The 24,577-nt window shown below is 37.3% G+C and overlaps 2 protein-coding genes across 3 annotated transcripts in view; one reads left to right on the top strand and one right to left on the bottom strand.

Annotated features, from left to right (window-relative positions):
- OVCH2 (ovochymase 2) overlaps positions 1-24,577 on the bottom strand; it is a 276,389-nt gene that overhangs the window by 35,222 nt on the left and 216,590 nt on the right. The gene's annotated exons all lie outside the window — the stretch shown is intronic.
- LOC147357820 (olfactory receptor 5P4-like) lies at positions 15,643-17,118 on the top strand. The gene has a single exon (XM_086340234.1). The coding sequence runs from the start codon at positions 15,945-15,947 to the stop codon at positions 16,881-16,883; it is 939 nt and encodes a 312-aa protein (XP_086196360.1). The 5' UTR covers positions 15,643-15,944; the 3' UTR covers positions 16,884-17,118.

Raw genomic sequence — 24,577 nt, 5'->3', positions numbered from 1 at the left:
TGCCTGTGTGTGTCCAGGAGCCTGTGGCACAAGAGAAGACTCTACCCATGGATAACACCAGATGGTCAATACCAAAATCAGATTGATTATTTTCTTTGCAGCCAAAGATGGAGAAGATCTATACAGTCAGCAAAAACAAGACCAGGAGCTGACTGTGGCTCAAATCATGAACTCCTTACTGCCAAATTCAGACTTATATTGAAGAAAGTAGGGAAATCCATTGGACCATTCAGGTATGATCTAAATCAAATCCCTTATGCTTATACAATGGAAGTGAGAAATAGATTCAAGGGATTAGATCTGATAGAGTGCCTGAAGAACTATAGATGGAGGTTTATGACATGTACAGGAGGCAGTGATCAAGATCATCCCCAAGAAAAAGAAATGCAAAAAGGGAAAATTGTTATCTAAGGAGGCCTTACAAATAGCTGAGAAAAAAAGAGAAGTGAAAGGCAAAAGGAGAAAAGGAAAGATATATCCATCTGAATGGAGTTCCAAAGAATAGCAAGGAGAGATAAGAAAGCCTTCCACAGCGATCAATGCAAAGAAATTGAGGAAAACAATAGAATGGGAAAGACTAGAGATCTCTCCAAGAAAATTAGAGATACCAAGGGAACATTTCATGCATAGATGGGCACAATAAAGGACAGAAATGGTATGGACCTAACAGAAGCAGAAGCTATTAAGAAGAGGTGGCAAGAATACACAGAAGAATTATACAAAAAAGATCTTCACGACCCAGATAATCATAATGGTGTGATCATTCACCTAGAGCCAGACATCCTGGAATGTCAAGTGGGCAAAGTCAAGTGGGCCTTAGGAAGCAGCACTACAAACAAAGCTAGTGGAGGTGATGGAATTGCAGTTGAGCTATTTCAAATCCCAAAAGATGATGCTGTGAAAGTGCTGCAATCAATATGCCAGCAAATTTGGAAAGCTCAGCAGTGGCCACAGGACTGGAAAAGGTCAGTTTTCATTCCAATCCCAAAGAAAGGCAATGCCAAAGAATGTTCAAACTACTACATAATTGCACTCATCTCACATGCTAGTAAAGTAATGCTCAAAATTACTTGAAGCCCAAAATTGTTGAAGCCCAAGCTAGGCTTCAACAGTATGTGAGCTGTGAACTTCTAGATGTTTAAGCTGGATTTAGAAAAGGCAGAGGAACCAGAGATCAAATTGCCAACATCTGCTGGATCATCGAAAAAGCAAGAGAGTTCCAGAAAAACATCTACTTCTGCTTTATTGACTACACCAAAGCCTTTGACTGTGTAGATCACAACAGACTGTGGAAAATTCTTGAAAAGATGGGAACACCAGACAACCTGACCTGCCTCCTGAGAAATCTGTATGCAGGTCAAGAAGCAACAGTTAGAACCGGACATGGAACAACAGACTGGCTCCAAATTGGGAAAGGAATATGTCAAGGCTGTATATTGTCACCTCTTTATTTAACTTATATGCAGAGTACATCATGAGAAATACTGGACTGGATGAAGCACAAGCTGGAATCAAGATTGCCAGAAAAAATATCAATAACCTCAGATATGCAGTTGACAGAAAGCAAAGAAGATCTAAAGAGCCTCTTGATGAAAGTGAAAGAGGAGAGTGAATAAATTGGCTTAAATAACATGGTCTGTCCAAGACCCGAGAGCTGTGACACACCGAGGGCTTTAATGTCCGTCACTCCAAATCTTTGTTGTGACGAGACAGAACTGAGGAGTATACACTCGCCTGACAGTACAATATCATATACAGGTATATAATACAGTAATTCACATTTTTAAAGGTTATATTCCATTTACAGTTATTATAAAATATTGGCTATATTCCATGTGTAGTACAATATATCCTTATAGCTTATTTTATACCTAATAGTTTTTACCTGTACTCCTCTACCCTTGTATTGCCCCTCCCTGCTTCCCTCTCTCCACTGGTAACTACTAGTTTGTTCTTTATGAGTCTGCTTCCTTTTTATTATGGGAAATAAGTATTTTTGATAATTCGGCATCTATCTCAAGAATTCAGGATTTGAGGAAACCCTATGATAAGTGGGAAATGCCAAGTCTGAATTAAATTGTGGGTCATTTTGACACAGAGAAAAGCATCTGACTCTTCCTGCACTTTCCCAGGTATGCCTAAACAGGAACCATAGGACCGAGCTCAAGAAAATAGTTCTAGGTACCTAGTCATGATTGCTTCTCAGAAATGTCACAGATGATCACAGCATAGCCTATGTTAATTATATTGGTCCAAATCAAGTTTCAAACCTAATTAGATCTTTGTAGTTATAATGTGTATGTAAATAATGAAGAGAATAAATGAAGCCCTTGAGACCTTAATAAATATCTTAGCAAGCATAATCATGTAGGAACATGAAGACACATCTAATTTTCTCAATCTCATTAGATTTTCTCCCACTGGATTTTCAATAGGATATTAACAAACCTGTGTATGTCTGATGCTGAGGCATTTATGGTCTTTCTTGTACTCTAATGCTCCTAAATCCTGCAAAAATAAGCCCTGCTATACACGAGTGATTCCTCGAGTCTGTCTCCATCATAACGGTAGACAAGTAGGTAACATTCATCCACTATTGTTGATTTATAAATGTCCTTTTGCACTGGTAGTGGAAGCTTATACTTACTTACTTCACATGATTCTCATTTATGAATTATTCATTCATTGTCATCCATTGCTAGGTGTGTTAACCTATACCATTTAACACGGTGACCATGTGAAATAAGTATTATTATTTTCTCAATTTTTAAAATAAGGACATTGCATCTTAGAAAGATTTTGTAACTTTTACAAGATCACCTAGTTAGTAAGTGGCAGACCTGGATTTTATCCCTAGATCTTTTGGCTCTTTAATCTTCTCTTTTCATTGCAGCCCTGTATGTCATGCTTTCTATATCATACCAGCATTCGTATCATATTTTGAATTCAACTGAGTCTTTCATGTATATATTTTCTTACACAAATATAAGATTTATTATAGATTTGTGTCTTTTGAGCCTCTGACACAATCCTGAGACTAATTAATGAAACCAGAGGTTTAGCTTGTGTCCTTAGTCACTCGGTCATGTCTGACTCTTAGCCTGCCAGGCTTCTCTATCCAGGCAATAACACTGGAGTGGGTTACCTTTTCCTACTCTAGGGGATCTTCCAGACTCAGGGATCAAACCTGAGTCTCCTGTGTCTCCTACATTACAGGTGGATTCTTTACCCATTGAGCCATAAGGGAAGCCCAGAGATATAGCATTCTTACATTATTATTATGAAGTTAATTAATATAAATATTTGATTAATTGCATTGATTTTAATTATCGCTTCATAGAGTATGAAGTTTTCATAGCTGACTAAGAATCAGGTGAAAATAAAGTACTGATAGTTATTTATCTGTGTATTTAGTGGAAGATTTCAATGTTGAGGTTTTTTTTTTTTTTAAGTAGGAAATGTTCCAATTGGCAGTTCAGGAGTCTACACATGATCAACTCTGTTCCTTTCAAAATTGATGACATTTCTTGTCCCTCCAGTAGCAGGTTTTGATATTTGATAGTAGTGCTTCTGATGTACTATTTGATATTTAGTAGTACTTGCTGATTTTTTTCATTGTTTTGTATTTGCTTTTTCAAGTGGTCTGGCTTGTTTCTTCCTGGGATCCTGGAACAACCTCAAAACTATAGGTAGCTGCAGTTTAGTTGAACTTCTTCTCTTTTAAAAAAATTCTTATATTGGCATTGTCTTCACATTTCTCTTGACCCAACAACAAATTACTCTTTAACACATCAATTATTTCTCTAATCTGCCCACTGTTCTCATTCCTTATTGCTGCCACCCAAGCCAGCATCATACTGCACTTGGACTACTATTGATAAAACATTCTAGCAAGGTTTTCTGCTAATTCTCTTACTCCTCTACAGTTTAGTCCCCCTAGATTTGCTGGAATTATCTTATTATTAAGTAAATTAGAGTATGACTTTCTGTTTAAAACTTTTTATTGTTCCCATTGCACTTAGAATGTTCCAACTTCATCTTCACTTGTGTCATTTATACTTTACTTTAAATGTTCCCTCTGCTGCTGCTAAGTCATTCCCTCTACACAGAGGTTTCTCCTGATAAATTTATTTTATTTGTATTATTTATTTATTTTTGACATCAGGTCAAGATGTCACTTTTTGACACAACTAAGACATCAGGTCTTAGTCGTGGTGTGTGGATCTTTCGTTGCAGTATGTGGGCTCTTTGCTGTGGCACAGGGCTCTTTAGTTGAGGTGTGCGGGCTCAGTAGTTGCAGAGTTTGGGCTTAGTTGCCCTGCAACATGTAGGATCTTAGTTCCCCAACCAGAGATGGAACTGGAGTCCCCTGAATTGGAAGGTGGATTCTCAACCACTGGACCGCCTGGGAAGTCCCTTGACCAATTTAAAATCAGCCACAAATTCATTATCAAATCACCATATTTTAATTCTCTGCATGGCACTTAGCATTGTCTAAAATTTCTTGCTTACTTACTCTTATTTTTTCCTCTTTTCAAATTGTTTGCCCTCCACAATAGAATGTACAATGTACGAGGGCAGTGTTCTTGTTTCTTTTAGTGAAGCTCAAGAAGCTCACAAATACCTAGATAAGTGTTTGATAAATACAAAGTGTTCAATAAATATTTTTAAATGAAAAAATAATTTGTCCCCCTTCAGATATTTTCCCAGATATAATAAATCCAGTATGAATTATGATATTTGATTTTCTTGTTTGGACGATTGCATGGAAACTATGTGCTTTCAGCTGTAGTCAACAATTAGGGAATGGAATATAGGTTCTAGTTTTGAGCTTAGTTAACAATAACATATATGACAATGATGAACTTTTCAAATCTCTATAGACCACAGTTTACTCACTCTTTATGAGACATAAGGATGGAATGGAAGGTTTAAAAATGAATTTACTAGGAAAATATAGTATATCTGGGCATCTATGTAGGCAAACTTAAAGATTGCTGTCATAACCTAAAGTGATACTAGTCAACGTATTTGGTTTTTCTCAAGACACAGTTTGATATTAGAGTATAGGTGTACATAAGATGAAAAGTGCTTTCAACCACAAGTTACTTTTCTTAGGTGAGAATAGAGAGAAGGGCAGCAAGGAAATTGAGATGTAAGCATAGGAATGCTTATAATGATGATCTGTGGAATCTAACTAGGTCAGAAGGGATGTAGAAACAGAACAGAGGGCAGAGTCTGGACTTGGAAAATATAGATGCATCAGTGATTGGTGCTTTCAGTGGAATCAAAAAAATTTTGCATAATGGACCTAGAGTTGATACTGAAAGAATGGGATGTTTGAAATTACTATCATGGAATTGATAAAATTATTGGTAATGACAAAATCTATAATCATATGGCATAATCATATGAATTGCTATGAAAAGTAGAAGTCTTTTTCCCTTTATGTCTCTTTAGTCTCCCTGTTAATTATACAATTATTTTAAGTATTTCTTCTACATATTTTAAGAACCATATCGGATAGCTTTATAAGTTTTGCTATGATCATCATAGTTTATAAAACTTAGGAGAAGGAACATGTATTCTGTTTATCCATATTTTTTACTTATCATGTTTTATTTTCTTGCTTTTTGATGTTTCAATATTCTTTCTTTTATTAGTTATTTTATGTTTAAGAAATTTCTTCTAGCCATTCATTTAGGATATGTCTGTTGGTAATCAGTTCTCTTAGTTTCCTTTCATCTGAGTATGTCTCAATTTTCTCCTTACTCCTGAAAAATACTTTTGGTGGATATAGAATTCATGGTTGACAGTTTCTTTCATTAGCACTTAATTTTTTTCATTCTAACCTCTATAGTTTATGATAATAAATTGGCTATCACTTGAATTGGTTTTCTGCTATAGGTAAGGTGCCATTCCTCTCTCACTACTTTCAATTTTTTTTCTTTGTTCTTAGTTTTCAGAAATTTGATTATTATATATGTTGGTGCAGATGTCTTTGGGACTATCCTCTTTGATGTTTTCTCAAACACTTCTGGAATGTATAGGTTTGGGTCTTTTGCCAAATTTGAAAAAGTTTAAGTCAGTATTCCTTCAAATATTTTTTCAATACCACCTTTTTTCTCCTTTACTTCTAAGACTCTGACTATACAAATGTTAGATCTTTTATTACAGTTCCATAGCTCCTGAGTCTCTATTCATTTTTTTTAGTCCATTCTTTCTCACTGTTTGAATGTTTTTTCTTTTGTTTTAGCCACAATTTTAGTGATTTTTCACATATCCCCTCCATTCTACTGTTGAGCTGATTTACTGAGTTTATTTGGGGTGTATTTTTCAATTCAAGATTTCCATTTGTTTCTTCCTTGTATCTTCTATTTCTTTGCTGAGACTTTCTATTTAAAAAACAATTTCAACTACATTTTTGATTGCTTGTTGAAGCATTTTTATGGTGATTGCCTTAAAATCCTTGTCAGATAATTCCAAACTTCCAACATCTCTGTCATTTTGGCACTGGTGACTATTATTTGTTTTTTCTCAAATTGATATTTTTCTGGTTCTTGTTATGATGAGTGACTTTTTAATTGAATCCTTGACTTTGGGGTATTCCATTATGAGACTCTGTATCTTCCTTAAATCTTCTGTGTTGCTGGCTTTCTCCAAAACTGCTCTGTTGGGTAAAGGAGAATGGTGAGGGTGCTACCTTATTATTGTCAGATGGGGACTGGCACTGACAGAGTGGCCTAAAGGGGAGTGGCAGAGATGAAGGTTCCAGTTTCCTACTCAGACTTTCCTGACACAATCTTAGTAGAGGGCTGAGATACCTCATTATGTCCTGGTGAGTATGAATGTCTAGGCTCCTCATTCATCCTTTTCTGATGGGAACGGAACTCCGTTGTGTGTATGTGATGTTTACCTGTAATAGAACATTTATCCTTTTTTGGTAGTGTGGGGTGTGTGTGTGTGTGTGTGATGTTAGGCTGGAGTAGAAAAGTTATTGTCCAAAAGTTTTCAGTTTTGCTAGGTTTCCCCCACCCTAGTCTTTTGGTTAGAAAGAACTAAACTTTGTTGGAGCTATTTTTTGTTCTTCACTTGTTGGTGTTTCTAAGTTGCTGGCTTTGCCAGCCCCGTGTCTGGGATAAAAGAGACAAAAAGAAAACCCTGGGAACTCATTTCCATGTCATTCTTTTGATCCTAAGGTTTCTAGAAGTTTGTATTTCATTCTCCACTTTCAGAGTCTCTTTATGCTTGTTTCATATATGATATCCAGAGTTTTAAATTATGCTTAATAAGCAGAATAGGGAAATGTACTTCTCCTCCATCCTTCTGTAAGTGGAATTTTGTCATTTATTTTTGTTTTGATCTTATATATCAAAACATTGCCAGGCTCGTTAAACACAGTAATTAATGTATATACTCTTTTGAATTTTCTTACGTATCAGACTATGATACTACCTATGTATTATGAGAGTTTTATTTTTGTCCCCCAGATCATGTTTGTTCAACCACTTCTAGAATATGTAGATCTGTGTCTTATATTTTGTGGGATTCAATTTACTAATGCTTTTTGAGTATTTTTGCATCTCTATTCTTGAGAAATATTATTCTATAGTTTTTTTACTTGTGTTTGTCTAGCGATAATGTTGTTCTCATAAATGAATTAGGAAGTATTCCCTCTGATTTCATCTTCTGGAAGAGATTGTAAATAAATGGTATAATTTCTTCTATAAGTGCTTGATAGAACTCATCAGTGAGGCAATCTGGACATGGTGTCTTCTGTTTTGGAAGATTATTAATTTTAATTCCATATCTTCAATAGATATAAGCCTATTTAGATAATCTATTTCTTCTTGTGTGAGTTTTAGTAGATTGTATACTCAAGGGATTTGTTCATTTTATCTGGGTTATCAATATCAAATTTACAGGCATAAAATCATTGATAGTGTTTCTTAATTACCATTTTGATATCTATGGGATCTGTAGGGACATCTCTGGTCTGATAATTACATTTCTAGTCTGCTAATGCCAACATTCCTGCCATATCTGACTCTGGACCTGATGACTTTTTTGCCTTTCAGCATGCTTTGAAAACAAATTTTTTAATGGCAAACATAATATACTGGGTAAAAGAAACTTCAGTAAACAGGACTTTAGTAATGTCATGGTAAGGTGTGGGGGATGAGGAAGTGTTCTACAGTCCTATGCTGCTGCTAAGTCACTTCAGTCGTGTCCAGCTCTGTGCGACCCCATAGATGGCAGCCTATCAGGCTCCCCCGTCCCTGGGATTCTCCAGGCAAGAACACTGGAGTGGGTTGCCATTTCCTTCTCCAATGCATGAAAGTGAAAAGTGAAAGTGAAGTCGCTCAGTCATCTCTGACTCTTGGCGACCCCATGGACTGCAGCCCACCAGGCTCCTCCGTCCATGGGATTTTCCAGGCAAGAGTACTGGAGTGGGGTGCCATCGCCTTCTCTGACAGTCCTATAACTGGTTTCAGTTTTTGTTGAGTCTATGCCCTGGACTGTGAATTTCACCAGTGCTTCTCAGTTTTTTCTCCTCAGAGTGACAGAATGACTAGAAGGGGCTGGAGTTGTGTGTTTTCCTTATCGCAAGTAGCTTAGGCTCTGGTTGAATAGTTTCTCCTGAGGATAGACCCCATAAAGAAGGACAGAACTCGCTGGCATATTTCAGAATGCTTCCTTTCTTTCCTTCCCCTGTTGGAAGTCTGAGGGGATTTTTCTGTGATGCTTGCTATCAGGATATGGTAAGAGCTCCTGGAAGTAAAACACTTAAGTGAGGTACCCCACATGACTGAGCCCCTTGGAGTTCTTATTTCTTAAATTTGTCTACACTGAGCCTCCAGAAATTCATCAGTTACATTTAAGGGTTTCCTAACCGAGTAGTGATTCCTTAGGAGATTTCTACTCATGAATTTCTGTTCCACTAAGGTGTGATCCTCTGTAGCTACCTGTCTGTCTTTCCAACTTAGGGGGCAGTGTGTTGCCCTGTAATGTCACTTCTCTTATGGACTGAGAAAAGTTGTTATTTTGTCAGTTTATTCAGCTTTATATTGTTGTTAAGAAGGAATGATGATTTCTAAACTTCTATATGCTGTTCTACAATCCAGAAGTCTAGCTTTACTATTACTTTTATCTCCAAAGTAAGCATAATCCTTGCTTTATTAACTCAGTGTTTGTTTGTACTTATTCAAATATTTGTCATATATTTATACAACATTCTATCCTGTGTATTAAGACCTTCCTTCTGGTTCATTTTCTTTCTTTCTTCACTGATTTGAAAACCCTTATTGATGTTCTGTTGTGATGTATATTGCAATTTTTCTTTCTATTTATTTTCTTTAAGCTACCTCTAGTTATTGATTTACAGATTGAAAAATGTCTCCAGACAATTGTAGTTCTGCCTTAGATTATCTTGTTGGCCATTGTTTTCTCTCAAGCTTTTGAAGTTATTACTTCAGTGTCTTAGAGTTTCATTGTTACCGATGAAGAGTTAGTCTGGACTGGATAGGTGTTGTTCAGCCATTAAGTTGTGTCTGGTGTTTTGTGACACCATGGACTGCAGAACTGCAGGCTTCCCTGTCCTTCACTATCCCCCAGAGTTTGCTCAAATTCATGTCTATTGAGTCGGTGATGCCATCCAACCATCTTATCCACTGTTTCCCCCTTCTCCTCTGCCCTCAATCTTTCCCAGCATCAGGATCTTCTCCAGTGAGTCAGCTCTTTGCATCAGGTGGCCAAAGTATTGGAGTTTCAGCTTCAGTATCAGTCTTTCCAATGAATATTCAGAGTTGATTTCCTTTAGGATTGATTGGTTTGATCTCCTTGCAGTCCAAGGGACTCTCAAGAGTTTTCTCCAATACCACAATTCAGAAGCATCAATTTTACAAGGCTCAGCCTTCTTTATGGTCCAATTCTTACATCCATACACGACTACTGAAAAAACTAGGGTCTTGATTAGACAGATCTATGTCAGCAATGGACAGGGAGGCCTGGCGTGCTGCGATTCATGGGGTCACAAAGAGTCGGACATGACTGAGCGACTGATCTGATCTGATCTGATGTCAGCAAAGTGGTGTCTCTGCTTTTTAATATGCTGTCTAGGTTTGTCAGAGTTTTCCTTCCAAGGAGCAATAATCTCTTAATTTTGTGGCTGTAGTCATCATCCACAATGATTTTGGAGCCCAAGAAAATAAAATCTATTACTTTTTCTACTTTCCCCCCATCTATTTGCCATGAAGTGATGGGACTGGATACCATGATCTTATTTTTTTGAATGTTGAAGTTTAAGCCAGCTTTTTCACTGTCTTCTTTCACCCTCATCAAGAGGCTCTTTAGTTCCTCTATGATTTCTGCCATTAGAGTGGTATCATCTGCATATCTGAGGTTGTTGATATTTCTCCTGGCAATCTTGATTCCAGCTTGAGCTTCATCCAGCCCATCATTTCATTTGAATGTACTCTGCACAGAAGTTAAATAAACACGATGACAATATCCAGCCTTTAACATACTCATTTCCTAATTTTGAACCAGTCTGTTGTTCCATGTCTTGTTCTAACTGTTGCTTCTTGACCTACATCCAGGTTTCTCAGAAAGCAGGTAGGGTGGTCCAGTATTCCCATCTCTTGAAGCATTTCAAGAGTTTGCTGTGAACCACACAATCAAAGGTTTTAGCATAGCCAAGCAGAAATAGATGTTCTTTGGGAATTCCCTTGTTTTTTTCTAGTTGTTAATGTTAGCTATCTGCTGGGAGTGCAGCTGTATGTAGCTATCAACTGGAGCAACTAACTATACATTGTCACTCCAGGTGGGTGCTTAGGCTTCTTACAACATGACGTTGGGCTCCCAGAAGGATGAAGATGAATATTCCAAGAATCCTAAAAAAAATCTGCAAGAGGTCCCAGCTTCAGAGCTCCCAGTATTCTGGGAGTGATATTTCACTTCAGCTTGTCAAACAAGTTACTAAGTCCTAATTAAACTGAGTAGTAGGGAATTTGACTCCCTCTTCAATGGGAGTAGAAGCACAATACTTGCATTCATCTTTAATCTACTGCAGATATATCACATCTTTAATGAATTACAGTAATCTGTTTTACATTACTGCCTATGCATGACTTATGATAACTCAACTTGGGGTTTTACACTTTACACTAAACAAAGAATGTAAAGTCAGATCCCAAACCTGTATCAGGATAAACCAATTCAATTACTTCCTAGATAGGAGTTTGTTGCTTTTATTTCTCCAAAGGTCAAAGAAGAGACAGAAAATTCTCCTTCTCATCCACTTGGCTAGTAAGAGGATATTACTATTACCAGTTAACTATCATTACAGTGAGGCTGAAGGAAAAGATCCTTGAATTATGAGTACAAATGTGGAGAAGGGTGTCAAAGTCTCAGTTTAAACTCTCCAACTTGCAGTCTTACCAATCCCTTATTTCCAAAGTCTGTACAGCTATTAAAGCATTTGGTTCTAAGTTGTGGAGATTAGCATGTGTGTCCAGATAGCTGCATTTCTGCTTCATCTTATTTTGCTGATTATCAGCTCTCACAACATTTTTGGCTAGTGAAAATTTCCTTTATTATATTAAAGCTCATTTTTGTATTCTGAACAATTAAAAAGATTTAACAGCTTATCCAAGTATTTTGTTGAAAAAATTTTCAGATATTTCATATACACAGTGTTGCTTAAACTGAAAGCTTGATTTAATTTTTGCATTATCATGATTAAACCATTAACTTTTGATTAATGGTTTCATAATCATGAGTAATAAACTCATGATTACTCATTAACTTTTTTAGGTGAAAAGACTTCTTGATTTTTTTTACATTTGTGTATTACTCTTTTGATCTCATGTGACTGGTATAATATACATATGTAGGCATTTTTCCAACATATTCTAATATATACCTTATTAATGTATGACTATGAAATGTGTTCTTTATTAGGTCTGTACAGTACCTAAAATACAATTAACAATACAAAGTGGGTTTATTTCTCATGTTGCTCTCAGGATTAAACTCTATACACAATTTCATTTCCTGCCAATATACAATTATTAATATATTAATCAGATTAGGTGATGTTATGCTCTAACAAATTAACCCTGGAAACTCAGTGTGGCTGAACACAACACATGTTTCTCTCTCATTTCCAGTATATTTCTGGTATATTCTCTGTTCTCTATATTCCCTCAAATTGCAGGCTAACAGGAGACACCACTATCTTATTGTATTATATTTAATCAGTTCAGTCACTCAGTCATGTCCTATTCTTTGAGACTTCATGGACTGCAGCATGCCAGGCTTCCCTGTTCATCACCAATTCCAGGAGCTTGTTCAAACTAATGTTCATCCAGTCGGTGATGCCATCCAACCATCTCATCCTCTGTCATCCCCTTCTCCTCCCACCTCCAATCTTTCCCAACATCAGAGTCCTTTCCAATGAGTCAGTTCTTCACATCAGGTGGCCAAAGTATTGGAGTTTCAGCTTCAGCATCAGTCCTTCCAATGAATATTCAGGACTGACCTCCTTTAGAATGGACTGGTTGGATCTCCTTGCAGTCCAAGGAACTCTCAAGAGTCTTCTCCAACACCACAATGCAAAAGCATCAATTCTTCAGTACTCAGCTTTCCTTATAGTCCAACTCTCACAACCATACGTGACTACTGGAAAAACCATAGCCTTGACTAGATGGACCTTTATCAGCAAAGTAATGTCTCTGCTTTTAAATATGGTGTCTGGGTTGGTCATAGCTTTTCTTCCAAGGAGCAAGCATCTTTTAATTTCATGGCTACAGTCACCATCTGCAGTGATTTTGGAGTCCAGGAAAATAGTCTGTCACTGTTTCCATTGTTTCCCCATCTATTTGCCATGAAGCGATGGGACCAGATGCCATGATCTTAGTTTTCTGAATGTTGAGCTTTAAGGCAACTTTTTCACTCTCCTCTTTCAATTTCATCAAGAGGCTTTTTAGTTCCTCTTCACTTTCTGCCATAAGGGTGGTGTCATCTGCATATCTGAGGTTATTGACATTTCTTCTGGTGATCTTGATTCTAGCTTGTGCTCATCCAGCCTGCATTTCACATGATGTACTCTGCATATAAGTTAAATAAGCAGGGTGACAATATACAGCCTTGATGTACTCTTTTCCCAATTTGGAACCAGTCTGTTGTTCCACGTTTGAGCATTCTTTGGCATTGCCTTTCTTTGGGATTGGAATGAAAACTGACCTTTTCCAGTCCTTGTGGCCACTGCTGAGTTTTCCAAATTTGCTTGCATATTGAGTGTAGCACTTTCACAGCATCATCTTTTAGGATTTGAAATAGCTCAACTGGAATTCCATCACCTCCACTATCTTTGTTCGTAGTGATGCTTCCTTCACTTCAAAGTGAAGTGAAGCCCACTTCACTTTGCATTCCAGGATGTCTGGCTCTAGGTAAGTGATCACACCATCGTGGTTATCTGGGTCTTGAAGATCTTTTTTGTATAGTCCCTCTGTGTATTCTTGCCACCTCTTCTTAATAACTTCTGCTTCTGTTAGGTCCATACCATTTTTGTCCTTTATTGTGCCCATCTTTGCATGAAATGTTCCCTTGGTATCTCTAATTTTCTTGGAGAGATCTCTAGTCTTTCCCATTCTATTGTTTTCCTCAATTTCTTTGCATTGATCACTGAGGAAGGCTTTCTTATCTCTCCTTGCAATTCTTTGGAACTCTGCATTCAGATGGGTATAGCTTTCCTTTTCTCCTTTGCCTTTAGCTTTTTTTCACAGCTATTTGTAAGGCCTCCTCAGACAATTATTTTGCCTTTTTGCATTTCTTTTTCTTGGGGATGGTCTTGATCCTTGCCTCCTGTACAATGTCACAAACTTCCATCCATAGTTTTTCAGGCACTCTATCAGATCTAATCCCTTGAATCTATTTCTCACTTCCTCTATATAATCATAAGGAATTTGATTTATATCATACCTGAATGGTACAGTGAATTTCCGTACTTTCATTATAAGTCTGAATTTGGCAATAAGGGGTTCATGATCTGAGGCCACAGTTAGCTTCAGGTCTTGTTTTTGCTGACTGTATAGAGCTTCTCCATCTTTGGCTGCAAAGAATATAATCAATCTGATTTTGGTATCGACCATCTGGTGATGTTCATGTGTAGAGTCATCGCGTGTTGTTGGAAGAGTGTGTTTGCTATGAGTAGTGCATTCTCTTGGCAAACTCTGCTAGGCTTTGTCCTGCTTCATTTTTTTTCCCAAGGCCAAACTTGTCTGTTACTCCAGGTATCTCTGGACTTCCTACTTTTGCATTTCAGTCCCCTATAATGAAAAGAACATCTTTTTTGGGTGTTAGTCTGGAAGGTCTTGTAGGCCTTTATAGAATGGTTCAACTTCAGCTTCTTAAGCATTTGTGACTGGGCTATAGACTTGGATTACTATGATATTGAATGGTTTGCCTTGGAAACAAACAACAATCTTTCTGTCATTTTTGAGATTGCCCCCAAGTACTGCATTTCAGACTCTTGTTGACTATGAAGCCTTCTCCATTTCTTCTAAGGGATTCTTGCCCACAGTAGTAGATATAATGATCAGCTGAATTACATTAACCCATCCCAGACCATTTTATTTACTGATTGCTAAAATGTCGATGTTCACTTTTGCCATCTCCTTTTGACCACTTCTAATTTGCCTTGATTCATGGACCTAACATTCCATGTTCCTATGCAATAGTGTTCTTCACAGCATTGGACTTCACTTTCATCACCAGTCAAATCCACAAGTGGGAGTTGTTTTTGCTTTGGCTCCATCTCTTCATTCTGGAGTTATTCCTCCACCAATCTCCAGTAGCATATTGGGCACCTACTAACCTGGGGAGTTCATCTTTCAGTGTCCTATCTTTTTGCCTTTTCATACTGTTCATGGGGTTCTCAAGGCAGGAATACTGAAGTGGTTTGCTATTTCCATCTCCAGTCGACCACATTTTGTCATAACTCTCCACCATGACCCATCCATCTTGGGTGGCCCTACACATCTTGGGTGGCTCATAGTTTCATTGAGTTAGACAATTCTGTCGTCCATGTAATCAGTTTGATTAGTTTTATGTTATTGCGGTTTTCTGAGGATTCTGTCTGTCTTCTGAGGGATAAGGATAGGAGGCTTATGGAAGCTTCCTTATGGGAGAGACTGTGGGGGAGACTGGTTCTTGTTCTGATGGGCAGGGCTATGCTCAATACATCTTTAATCCAATTTTCTGTTGATGGGCAGGGTTGTGTTCCCTCCCTGTTATTTGACCTGAGACCAAACCATGGCAGAGGTAATGAAGTTAATGGTGACCTCCTTCAAAATGTATTATGCTAATATATTTCTTAATGAAAGAGAGAGACTGACCCACTGGTAATTTAATTTGATTCAGAAGAGAGACAGGGCATTTCCTTCCATCATGCATTGGCATGTACTGTTCACAGTCTCACCTGTGTTGGGGCTGGAGAGTGACCAATGTGACCAAGAAACAGATATTATTTAAACAATATTACATTCTATTAATTATACTATAATATAATTGTAATAAAAATATGGATATAGTTAAATACTAGCAAAGTGATTATGTTTCACCTCTGACTCTCATCAAATTTCCAAACATCATTGCTTTGATCAAATGATACAAATGTGAGTGCCCAGTGTGTTCTGATCTGAGCCACTGGTACTTTGTGAGTATCTTTGGACTAAGATAGTGTACATTAATATCGTCAAATCATGAATAATGTAAATATATTTGGGAACATTTTGTAAAGTATTAGCATTAGGCTAAATTGAGATCAATGTTCTAACTTTTTTGATAGGTTGTCTGGTAAAGTAAATATGTGAATTATGAGATCATTCCATTTAATTTAATATCCACTGATTTTCATTTCAAAAGGCATCATTCCAAGTAAGATGGAGATTGGAAACCACACAATGGTGACAGAATTCGTTATTTTGGGGTTAACAGACCATCCTACACTTTGCTCCATCTTCTTTTTGGTTTTTCTAGGAATCTATGTTGCTACCATATTGGGCAATATCAGCATCATCACATTAATTCACAGAAGCCCTCAGCTTCACACCCCAATGTATCTATTCCTCAGCCATCTGGCCTTTGTGGACATTGGTTACTCCTCATCAGTCACACCTATTATGATTGTGAGTTTCCTAGAAGTAAGAACTACTATCCCAGTTGCTGGCTGTATAGTTCAGCTTGGCTCTGATGTTATCTTTGGAACAGCTGAGTGCTTCCTTTTGGCTGCCATGGCCTATGATCGCTACGTGGCCATCTGTTTGCCACTTCTATACTCTACACACATGTCTCCCAGGGTCTGTGTCATCTTACTGATTGCTTCCTACCTGGGAGGATGTGTGAATGCTTCATCATTTATCGGATGTTTACTGAGCCTGACGTTCTGTGGACCAAATAAAATCAACCATTTCTTCTGTGACCTGCCACCACTAGTGAAGCTCTCTTGTACCCATGTTTATGTTGCCGAAATATCTCCTGCCATCTCAGCTGGGTCAATAATTGTAATCACACTGTTTATCATAATTGTTTCATATCTATACATCCTCCACTCAATTCTGAAGATGCGCTCTACAGAGGGAAGGTCCAAGGCCTTCTCTACTTGCACTTCCCACCTCACTGCAGTCACTTTGTTTTATGGGACAGTCACATTTGTTTATGTCATACCGAAGTCAAGCTACTCACCTGACCATATCAAAGTGGTATCTGTCTTCTACACAGTGGTGATCCCCATGTTGAACCCTCTGATCTACAGTCTGAGGAACAAAGAGGTGAAAGAGGCCATGAGAAAACTGATGACTAAAATACATCAGTCATTTTGAAACAAATGCAATGTGAATCCAGAAACTGCAAAAAAATAATTTCAAGAACTTTGGATGGGGACTTCTATGGTGATCCAGTGGCTAAGACCCCACACTCCCAATGCAGGAGGACCTGGTTAGGGAATGATCCCACATGCTGCAACCAAATATCCTGCATGCTGCAATGAAGATCAAAGATCCTGCATGCTGCAATTAAGACCCAGCAAATAAATAAAAATAAATATTAAAAAACATACACGATGAGTGTTTATGTTGTCCATTAGTTTTATCATTTTATGTGAAGACCTATCTTAAACATAAAATGCCCAAATATTGATTAATGCCAATTTTAACTTATAATTTTCTAGATTCACAGAGTACAGCATTTTTGTGAAAATCTGCTAGGTTCAAATGAAATGTGTGTATTTCAGGATGAGGATATCTAGAGAATATATTTTTACTTCTTCTCTTCTCTGTTCATTATTTAGAGAGTTTGACTAGAGGATGTTTTTTTTTTTTCTTCTGTTAAATTATACAGTTTAAAAAGTCATCTTATAAATTAACATCTCAAAAGGCATCATATACGCAACTAGAAATGCAACTGATGGTGGTGTGGGCAGTGCAGGTTACTTTCTATGGAAGACTTGGTTTCTCTCATACAGGGTTATTATTTTCTTTGGGAATAGTGATGCTGAAGTCTAGAAAAGCTTCATTCCCATCTAATCTAAGCCAGACCAAAAGAATTTGTTCTACACTTTTGCCACCAGAAGACTCAGTCAGATAATAAAGAAATCCTGAAGGCTTAGCCTTTGAGAGTTCCCTTAAGTTTCTCCTACTTTTCAAAGGTTAGTTTGCAAAGCTTGTTTTGCAAAGTTCAGCTTGAACCTTTGCCGACAAGCCTTTGAGTAGTAGGAAAAACTACTGGGGAGTAGTGGGCAGGAATGGGGGTTAAGACATAGTGGAGCTTTCTTTTAGCAAGCTAGTTGGCATTTTCAGAGTATAAAATTACAGATTAAGACCCTCGGCTGATGCAGACATAGAATATACCTGCCATCCCTCTTTGTAATATGTCTCAAGAAGATGTTTATTGCCACTACTTCTGTTACCATTTTTACATTTGGGTTTCTTCTAAATTTCTATTTGTGCAGACAATTTATACTGTCATCAAGAATTGGCTAATGCCTTTTCTTCCCTTCAAAGTGTCTCTGTAAGGCAGACGAGACTATGCACTTGTCCTTAGGTGTGCAATCTGCTCACCTATATAGATGTCATTTCATGAAGGCTTTCTTGAATCCTCTGCTCCTAGTTCATCGAATACATAAATATGATCTTCATTTCTTTGAGTTTTTTCTTGTTACCATATGATCAAATGTTTTTCATATCCTTGTACATTCTAACTCAGATATGAAAGTATCACTTTGACTTATGAATATTAAAGCAATCTAGAATTGCTGAAATAAACCCAACTTTGGTTGCATTTTTATTCATCTTATTATCATTGGCTTTGATTTCCTAATATTTGGTTTAGGATGTTTGCATCTTTGTTTGTGAGAGAAATTGGCATATCATTTTCCATTCTTGAAATTTACAAGTGGAGATATCAAAATATAAAAATGATTTGGAAAGGATTTCTTTGTTTTCTGTTCTCAGAAGAACTTTTTATAGGATCAGTGATATTTATACCTATAATATTTGTAAGACTTCAATGGTGAAGCCATTTGGGCTTTCCATTTTTATAGAAAACATTTTTACTATAAGTCTCATTTTCATTAATGAATAAAGAAATATCTAGTTCCTCAATTTATTTATCATTTTTGATAACATATTCTTCAAAATAGTTTTCCAATTTATTTATATTTCAAACTTATATTTTATTTTTATTTTCCATAAGATATGTAATGTTCTATTTTCAATATTGTATTTTCTATACATATTATTAATAAATCTTGCTAGTCTTTTATCAATTTTATCAGTATTTTCAAAGGATAAAATTTTGATTTGTGCTTTTTTGCACTGTACATTAATTTTCTATTTCATAATTTATATTCAACTTTTACTATTTTCTTCTTTATTTCTTTGGGTTTGTATAATTTAAAGTTTTTTATTTAAATTCTTGAGAAGCCTTGAGAAAGACATTTTGATAACAGTTTTCCATCTTTTTTGCAATATACCATGTAAAAAATCAAGAAACTCACTTTAGTGGCTCTGCTAACATCAAAGAAGACTTTAAGTTATAAAGACTTTTGTCTCTAGAAACAAAGAAGATCATTACATAGCGATAAAAAGATCAATTCAACAGGAAAATATAACAATTGTAAATATATTTGCACTCAACAGGGGCTTCCCTGGTGGCTCAGGTGGTAAAAGAGTCTGCCTGCAATGTGGGAGACCCAGGTTTGATCCCTGGGTCAGGAAGATCCCCTGGAGAAAGGAATGGCTACCCACTGCAGTATTCTTGCCTGGAGAATTCCATGGACAGAGGAGCCTAGCAGACTACAGTCCATGGGGTCACAAAGAGCCAGATGTGACTAAGCAACTAACTCTTTCACTTTTTATGCACTCAATATCAAAACACCTAAATGAAACAAATATTGATAAACCTGAAAGGATAAATTGACAATACAATCATAGTATTTTTAAATAGTCCAGTTTCAATAATGTACAGAACACCTGGACAGAAAATTAGTAAAGAAATAACAGATTTGGACAACATTATAGACCAAAGAGGGGCTTCCTTGGTGGCTCAGTCGGTAAAGAATCCACCTATAATTCAGGAGGCCTCTTGCAGTGCAGTAGACCCGGGTTCATCCCTGGGTCAGGAAGATCCCCTGGAGAAGGAAATGACAACCCACTCCAGTGTTCTTACCTGGGAAATCCCACGGACAGAGGAGCCTGGAGGGCTAGAGTCCATGGGGTCCAAAGAGTCAGACATGACTTAGCAACTAAACCAACCAACCAAACAGACCAAGTGAGCCTAACAGACATACACAGGACTTTTCACCCAATGGCAGAAGGAAACATATTCTTCTCAAGCACACATTTCAGGACTGACCACATATGAGATCACAAAATAGTTCTTAACAAAATTAAGAAAATTGAAATTATACTAGTTATATATAAGTATCTTTTCCAACAGCAATGGAATGAAACTTGAAATCAATGACATCGAGAAAAGGAAAAAACTCACAAATATATGGAAGCTAAATAACACACTCTTGAACAAACACTGAGTCACAGAATATCAAAAGAAAATGTATAAATATCTTGAGATAAATGAAGAGGGAAATGAAACTAATAAAACTGATGATATGCAGCTAATGTAGTACCAAAAGGGAAGCTCATAGTGATAAATGTCTACATTTAAAAGGAAGAAAAATTTAAAATAAAGAACTGAACTTTATATCTCAAGGGACTAGAAAAAGAAGAAAAAACCCAGCATTAGCAGAAGGAAGGAAATAGTAAAGATTACAGCAGAAACAAATCAAATAGAGAATAGAAAAATAATTTTAAAAATCTTTAAAGTTAAGACTGAATTTTAAAAAATAAACCAAGTAGACAGATCTATAGCTGGACTAAGGAAAAAAGAGGGCTCAATAAATAAAATCATAAGTGAAAGAAGAAACATTAAAGGGATGCCTCAGAAATAAAAAAGTATCATAAGGGATTAATATAAATGTATGTGAACAAATTGGATAACCTAGAAACATGCATAAATCCTAGGAGCAAACAACTATTAAGACTGAATCAAGAATAAATAGAAAGTTAAAATGGAATTATCATATGATTCAACAATACCACTTCTGGATATATATCTGAAGGAAACGAAAACATTATCTCAAAGGAGATACATGTGTTCCCATGTTTACTGCAGCATTATTCACCATATCCAAGACATAGAAATAACCTAAGTGTCCATCAACATATAAATGGATAAAGAAAATGTAATATATATGCCACAGTGCACACATACAGTGTAAGACAACTGACAATTGTATTGGTCTATACAAAAGAATCAACTCAAAATGGATTAAAGACTTAAATGTAAGACCTAAAACTGTAAGAATAAAACCCCTAGAAGAAAACATAGGGGAAAAAGATTCATGTCATTGGCTTTGGCAGTGATTTCTTTAATACCAAATGGAAAGCACAGGCAATAAAAATAAAAATGGACACATGAGACTGCGTCAAACTAAAAAGCTTCTGCACAGCATGGAAATAAGAGTGAAAAGACAACTGTAGAATAGGAGAAAATGTTTGCAAACTATGCATCTGATAAGGAGTTGATTTCCAAAATATGTAAGGAATTAATACAACTCTACAGCATACAAACTAATAACTCGATTCAAAAATGGGCTAAAAACTCGAATAGACTTATCCAAAGAATACATAGAGGTAGCTACCAGGTGTATGAAAAGGTGCTGAACGTCACTAATCATCAAGTAAATACAAATCAAAACCAGGATGAGATATCACCTCACAAATACCAGGATAGCTGTTACAAAGTAAAACAAAACCAAGACAACAAGTATTGGCGAGGATATGGAGAAGGAGGAAACTCTTGTACAATTTTGTGGAAAATGAAAAATGATGCAGTTGGTATGGTAAACAGTGGGACGGTTCCTCAAATAATTAAAAATAGAACTACCATATAATCTACTAATCCCACCTCTAGATATTTACCTAAAACAAAACTGAAATCAGTATCTCAGAGATATTAGCACTCTCATGTTCACTGTGGCACTGTTAACAGCAGCCAAAAATATGGAAGCAATGTAAATATCCACCAACAGAGAAATAGATAAAGAAATTTTGGTAGACATGGAATAATAATGGAATATTATTGTCTTAAAAAGAAAGGCATTCTGCAGTAGTGATAACATAGATGAACCCGGAGAACATTATGCTAAGTGAAATAAGCCAGTCATAGGACAGGACTGCATGATTCTAATTTATAAAGTATCTAAGAGAGTCAAGTTCACAGGAGAAGCTGCAACAAGATGGCGTGATGATTCTCAGGGGCTGAGGTTCAAGTGAAATGAGGAGACATAAATCAATAGACATAAAGTTTCAGTTAAGCAACATGAATAAGTTGTAGAGATCTGCTATAAACTATTTTATCTGTACAACAATATTATACTGTATACTTTAAAACCCATTAAGAGAATAAGTCTCATGCTAACTGTTCTTATCACAATAAAATAAACATTAAAAATAGATTATTTATTCACTCATTCATTCATTCATTTAGTACTGCTATGTACCAGGTAAGGTGCAATATTCTAAATATAGAGTGTTGACCAAGGTAAATAGGACCCCTTCCTCATGGAAGTTGTAGGACAGTGGGTAAAAAAGACATCATGCAATTATTCCCTACAGTACCTATACAATTAAAAGTGTGCAAGTGTAAAACATATTTCAGAATTCTATGAAATTGTTTGCCAGGAGAATATGACTTAGTCTAAGGTATCAGGGGAGGTTTCAGTAGTGAAATAAATTTATTTAAACCTGAGATTTAAGGTGACTAGAAGTTAGTCTTTCACTGGAAGGGGTTGAGTGATGGATACAATTATAAAATGGTTTGTAGTTGGGTAAAGAGAGAGATGTGGGAGTATCTATCTTTAGGTCATAGCACAGTGTATGACAGACAGAAAGACTGTTTTAAAAATTGTTGAACACTAAATTAATAAATATCTATTTACTGCCACCTATATTCCCAAATCAAATCCAAGATGGTGGAGTAGAAGGATGTGCACTCATCTTCCCCTGTGAGAACTCCAAGATTGCGATGAGCTGCTGAACAACTACTGACAGGAGAATGTTGAAACCCACCAAGGAAAGATACCCCAGGACCAAGGGCAAAGAAGAAGCTGCAGCAAAATGGTGGGAAGGGGGTTCAAAATCAAACCTCATAGCCACCAGAGATGCTTGGAGGGCACAAACAAACCATGTGCACACCAGGACCAAGGGAAAGGAGCGGTGACCCCCAAAGAGACTGAGACAGACCTGCTTTTGAGTGTTTTAGGGTCTCCTGCAGAGGCATGAGTGAGCAGCAGCCTGCTGCAGAGACAGAGGCTCCAGCAATAGCAGTCCTGGGAGGTGTAGTGTGTAGCACAAATCCTTTTGAAGGAGGTGGCCATTAGTTCTACTATAGAGCCGCTAGGTAGGCGACTCACAAACTGAAGAACAATCATACCAAAGAAGTTCTCACACTGCTGCTAAAGTTCTAGGCCACACAAGAGACTCCCCAATCTGGGGATCTGGTAGAGGGACTGAGTATAGCCAGGGACTTTGACTTTGATGGTCAGCAGGATTTAATTACAGAACTTCCAATGAACTGGGGAAACACAGACTCTTGGAGGACACAAACAAAACCTTGTGTGCACCAGGACCCAGGAGAAAGGAACAATGACCCCACAAGAGACTGAGCCAGACTTGCCTGTGTGTGCTTGGGAGTCTGTGGCGGAGGCATGAGTTGACAGTGGCCTGCTGCAGGGTCAGGGGCACTGACTATAGCAGTCTTGGGAGGCGCAGCATGCTGGCATAAGTCCTTTTGGAGTAGGTCACCATTACCACCATTGCCCCTACCAAAGTTTGGCCTCAGGCCAATCTACAGGGAGGGAACACAGCCCCACCCATCAGCAGAAAATTGGACTAAAGACTTAGTGAGCATGGCTTTGCCAACCAGAACAAGACCCGGTTTTCCCCACAGCCAGTTCCTCCCATCAGGAAGCTTGCACCAACCTCTTATTCTAATCCATCAGAGGGCAGACAAAATGAAAACCACAATCACAGAAAACTAACCAAACTGATCACATGGACCACAACCTTGCCTAACTCAATGAAACTATGAGCCATGCTGTGCAGGGCCACCCAAAATGGACAGGTCATGATGGAGAGTTCTGACAAAATATGCTCCACTGGCAAAGGAAATGGCAAACCACTTCAGCATGCTGCTGAACAGTATGGAAGGACAAAAAGATATGACCCTGAAAGATGATGTTTCCAGGTCAGTAGGTGTCCAATATGCTACAGGAAAAGAGGAGAGAAATAGCTGCAGAAGGAATGAAGAGGCTGAGACAAAGCAGAAATATGCCCAGTTGTGAATGGGTCTGGTGCTAAAAGTAAAGTCTGATGCTGTAAAGAACAATAATGCATAGGAACCTGGATTGTTAGGTCCACGAATCAAGGTAAATTGGAAGTGGTCAAACAGGAGATGGCAAGAGTGAACACTGACATTGTAGGAATCAGTGAACTAAACTGGACAGGAATGGAGTAGCCCTCACAGTCAACAAGAGTCTCAAATGCAGTACTTGGGTGCAATCTCAAAAACAACAGAATGATCTCTGTTTGTTTCCAAGGCAAGCCATTCAATATCGCGGTGATCCAAGTCTATGGCCCAATCACCAATGCTGAAGAAGCTGAAGTTGAATTGTTATATAAAACCTTCAAGACCTTCTAGACTAACATCCAAAAAAGATGTCATTTTCATCATAGGGGACTAGAATGCAAAAGTAGGAAGTTAAGAGACTTAACAGACAAGTTTGGCCTTGAAGTAAAAAATGAAGCAGGACAAAGCCTAGCAAAGTTTGCCAAGAGAACACACCCTCTTCCAACAATACAAGAGAAGACTCTACACATGGACATCACCAGATGGTCAATACTGAAATCAGACTGAATATATTCTTTGCAGCAAAGATGGAGAAGCTCTATACAAT

Source organism: Bos grunniens, chromosome 15 (assembly GCF_055505025.1).
Source record: "Bos grunniens cultivar Pamir isolate PY7600 chromosome 15, Bosgru_T2T1.0, whole genome shotgun sequence".
Taxonomy (NCBI): domain Eukaryota; kingdom Metazoa; phylum Chordata; class Mammalia; order Artiodactyla; family Bovidae; genus Bos; species Bos grunniens.
This window is presented reverse-complemented; position numbering and strand designations above follow the sequence as displayed.

Coding starts and splice junctions, on each gene's coding strand:
- LOC147357820 (XM_086340234.1), top strand. CDS start 15,945: ATGGAGATTGGAAACCACACAATGGTGACAGAATTCGTTATTTTGGGG.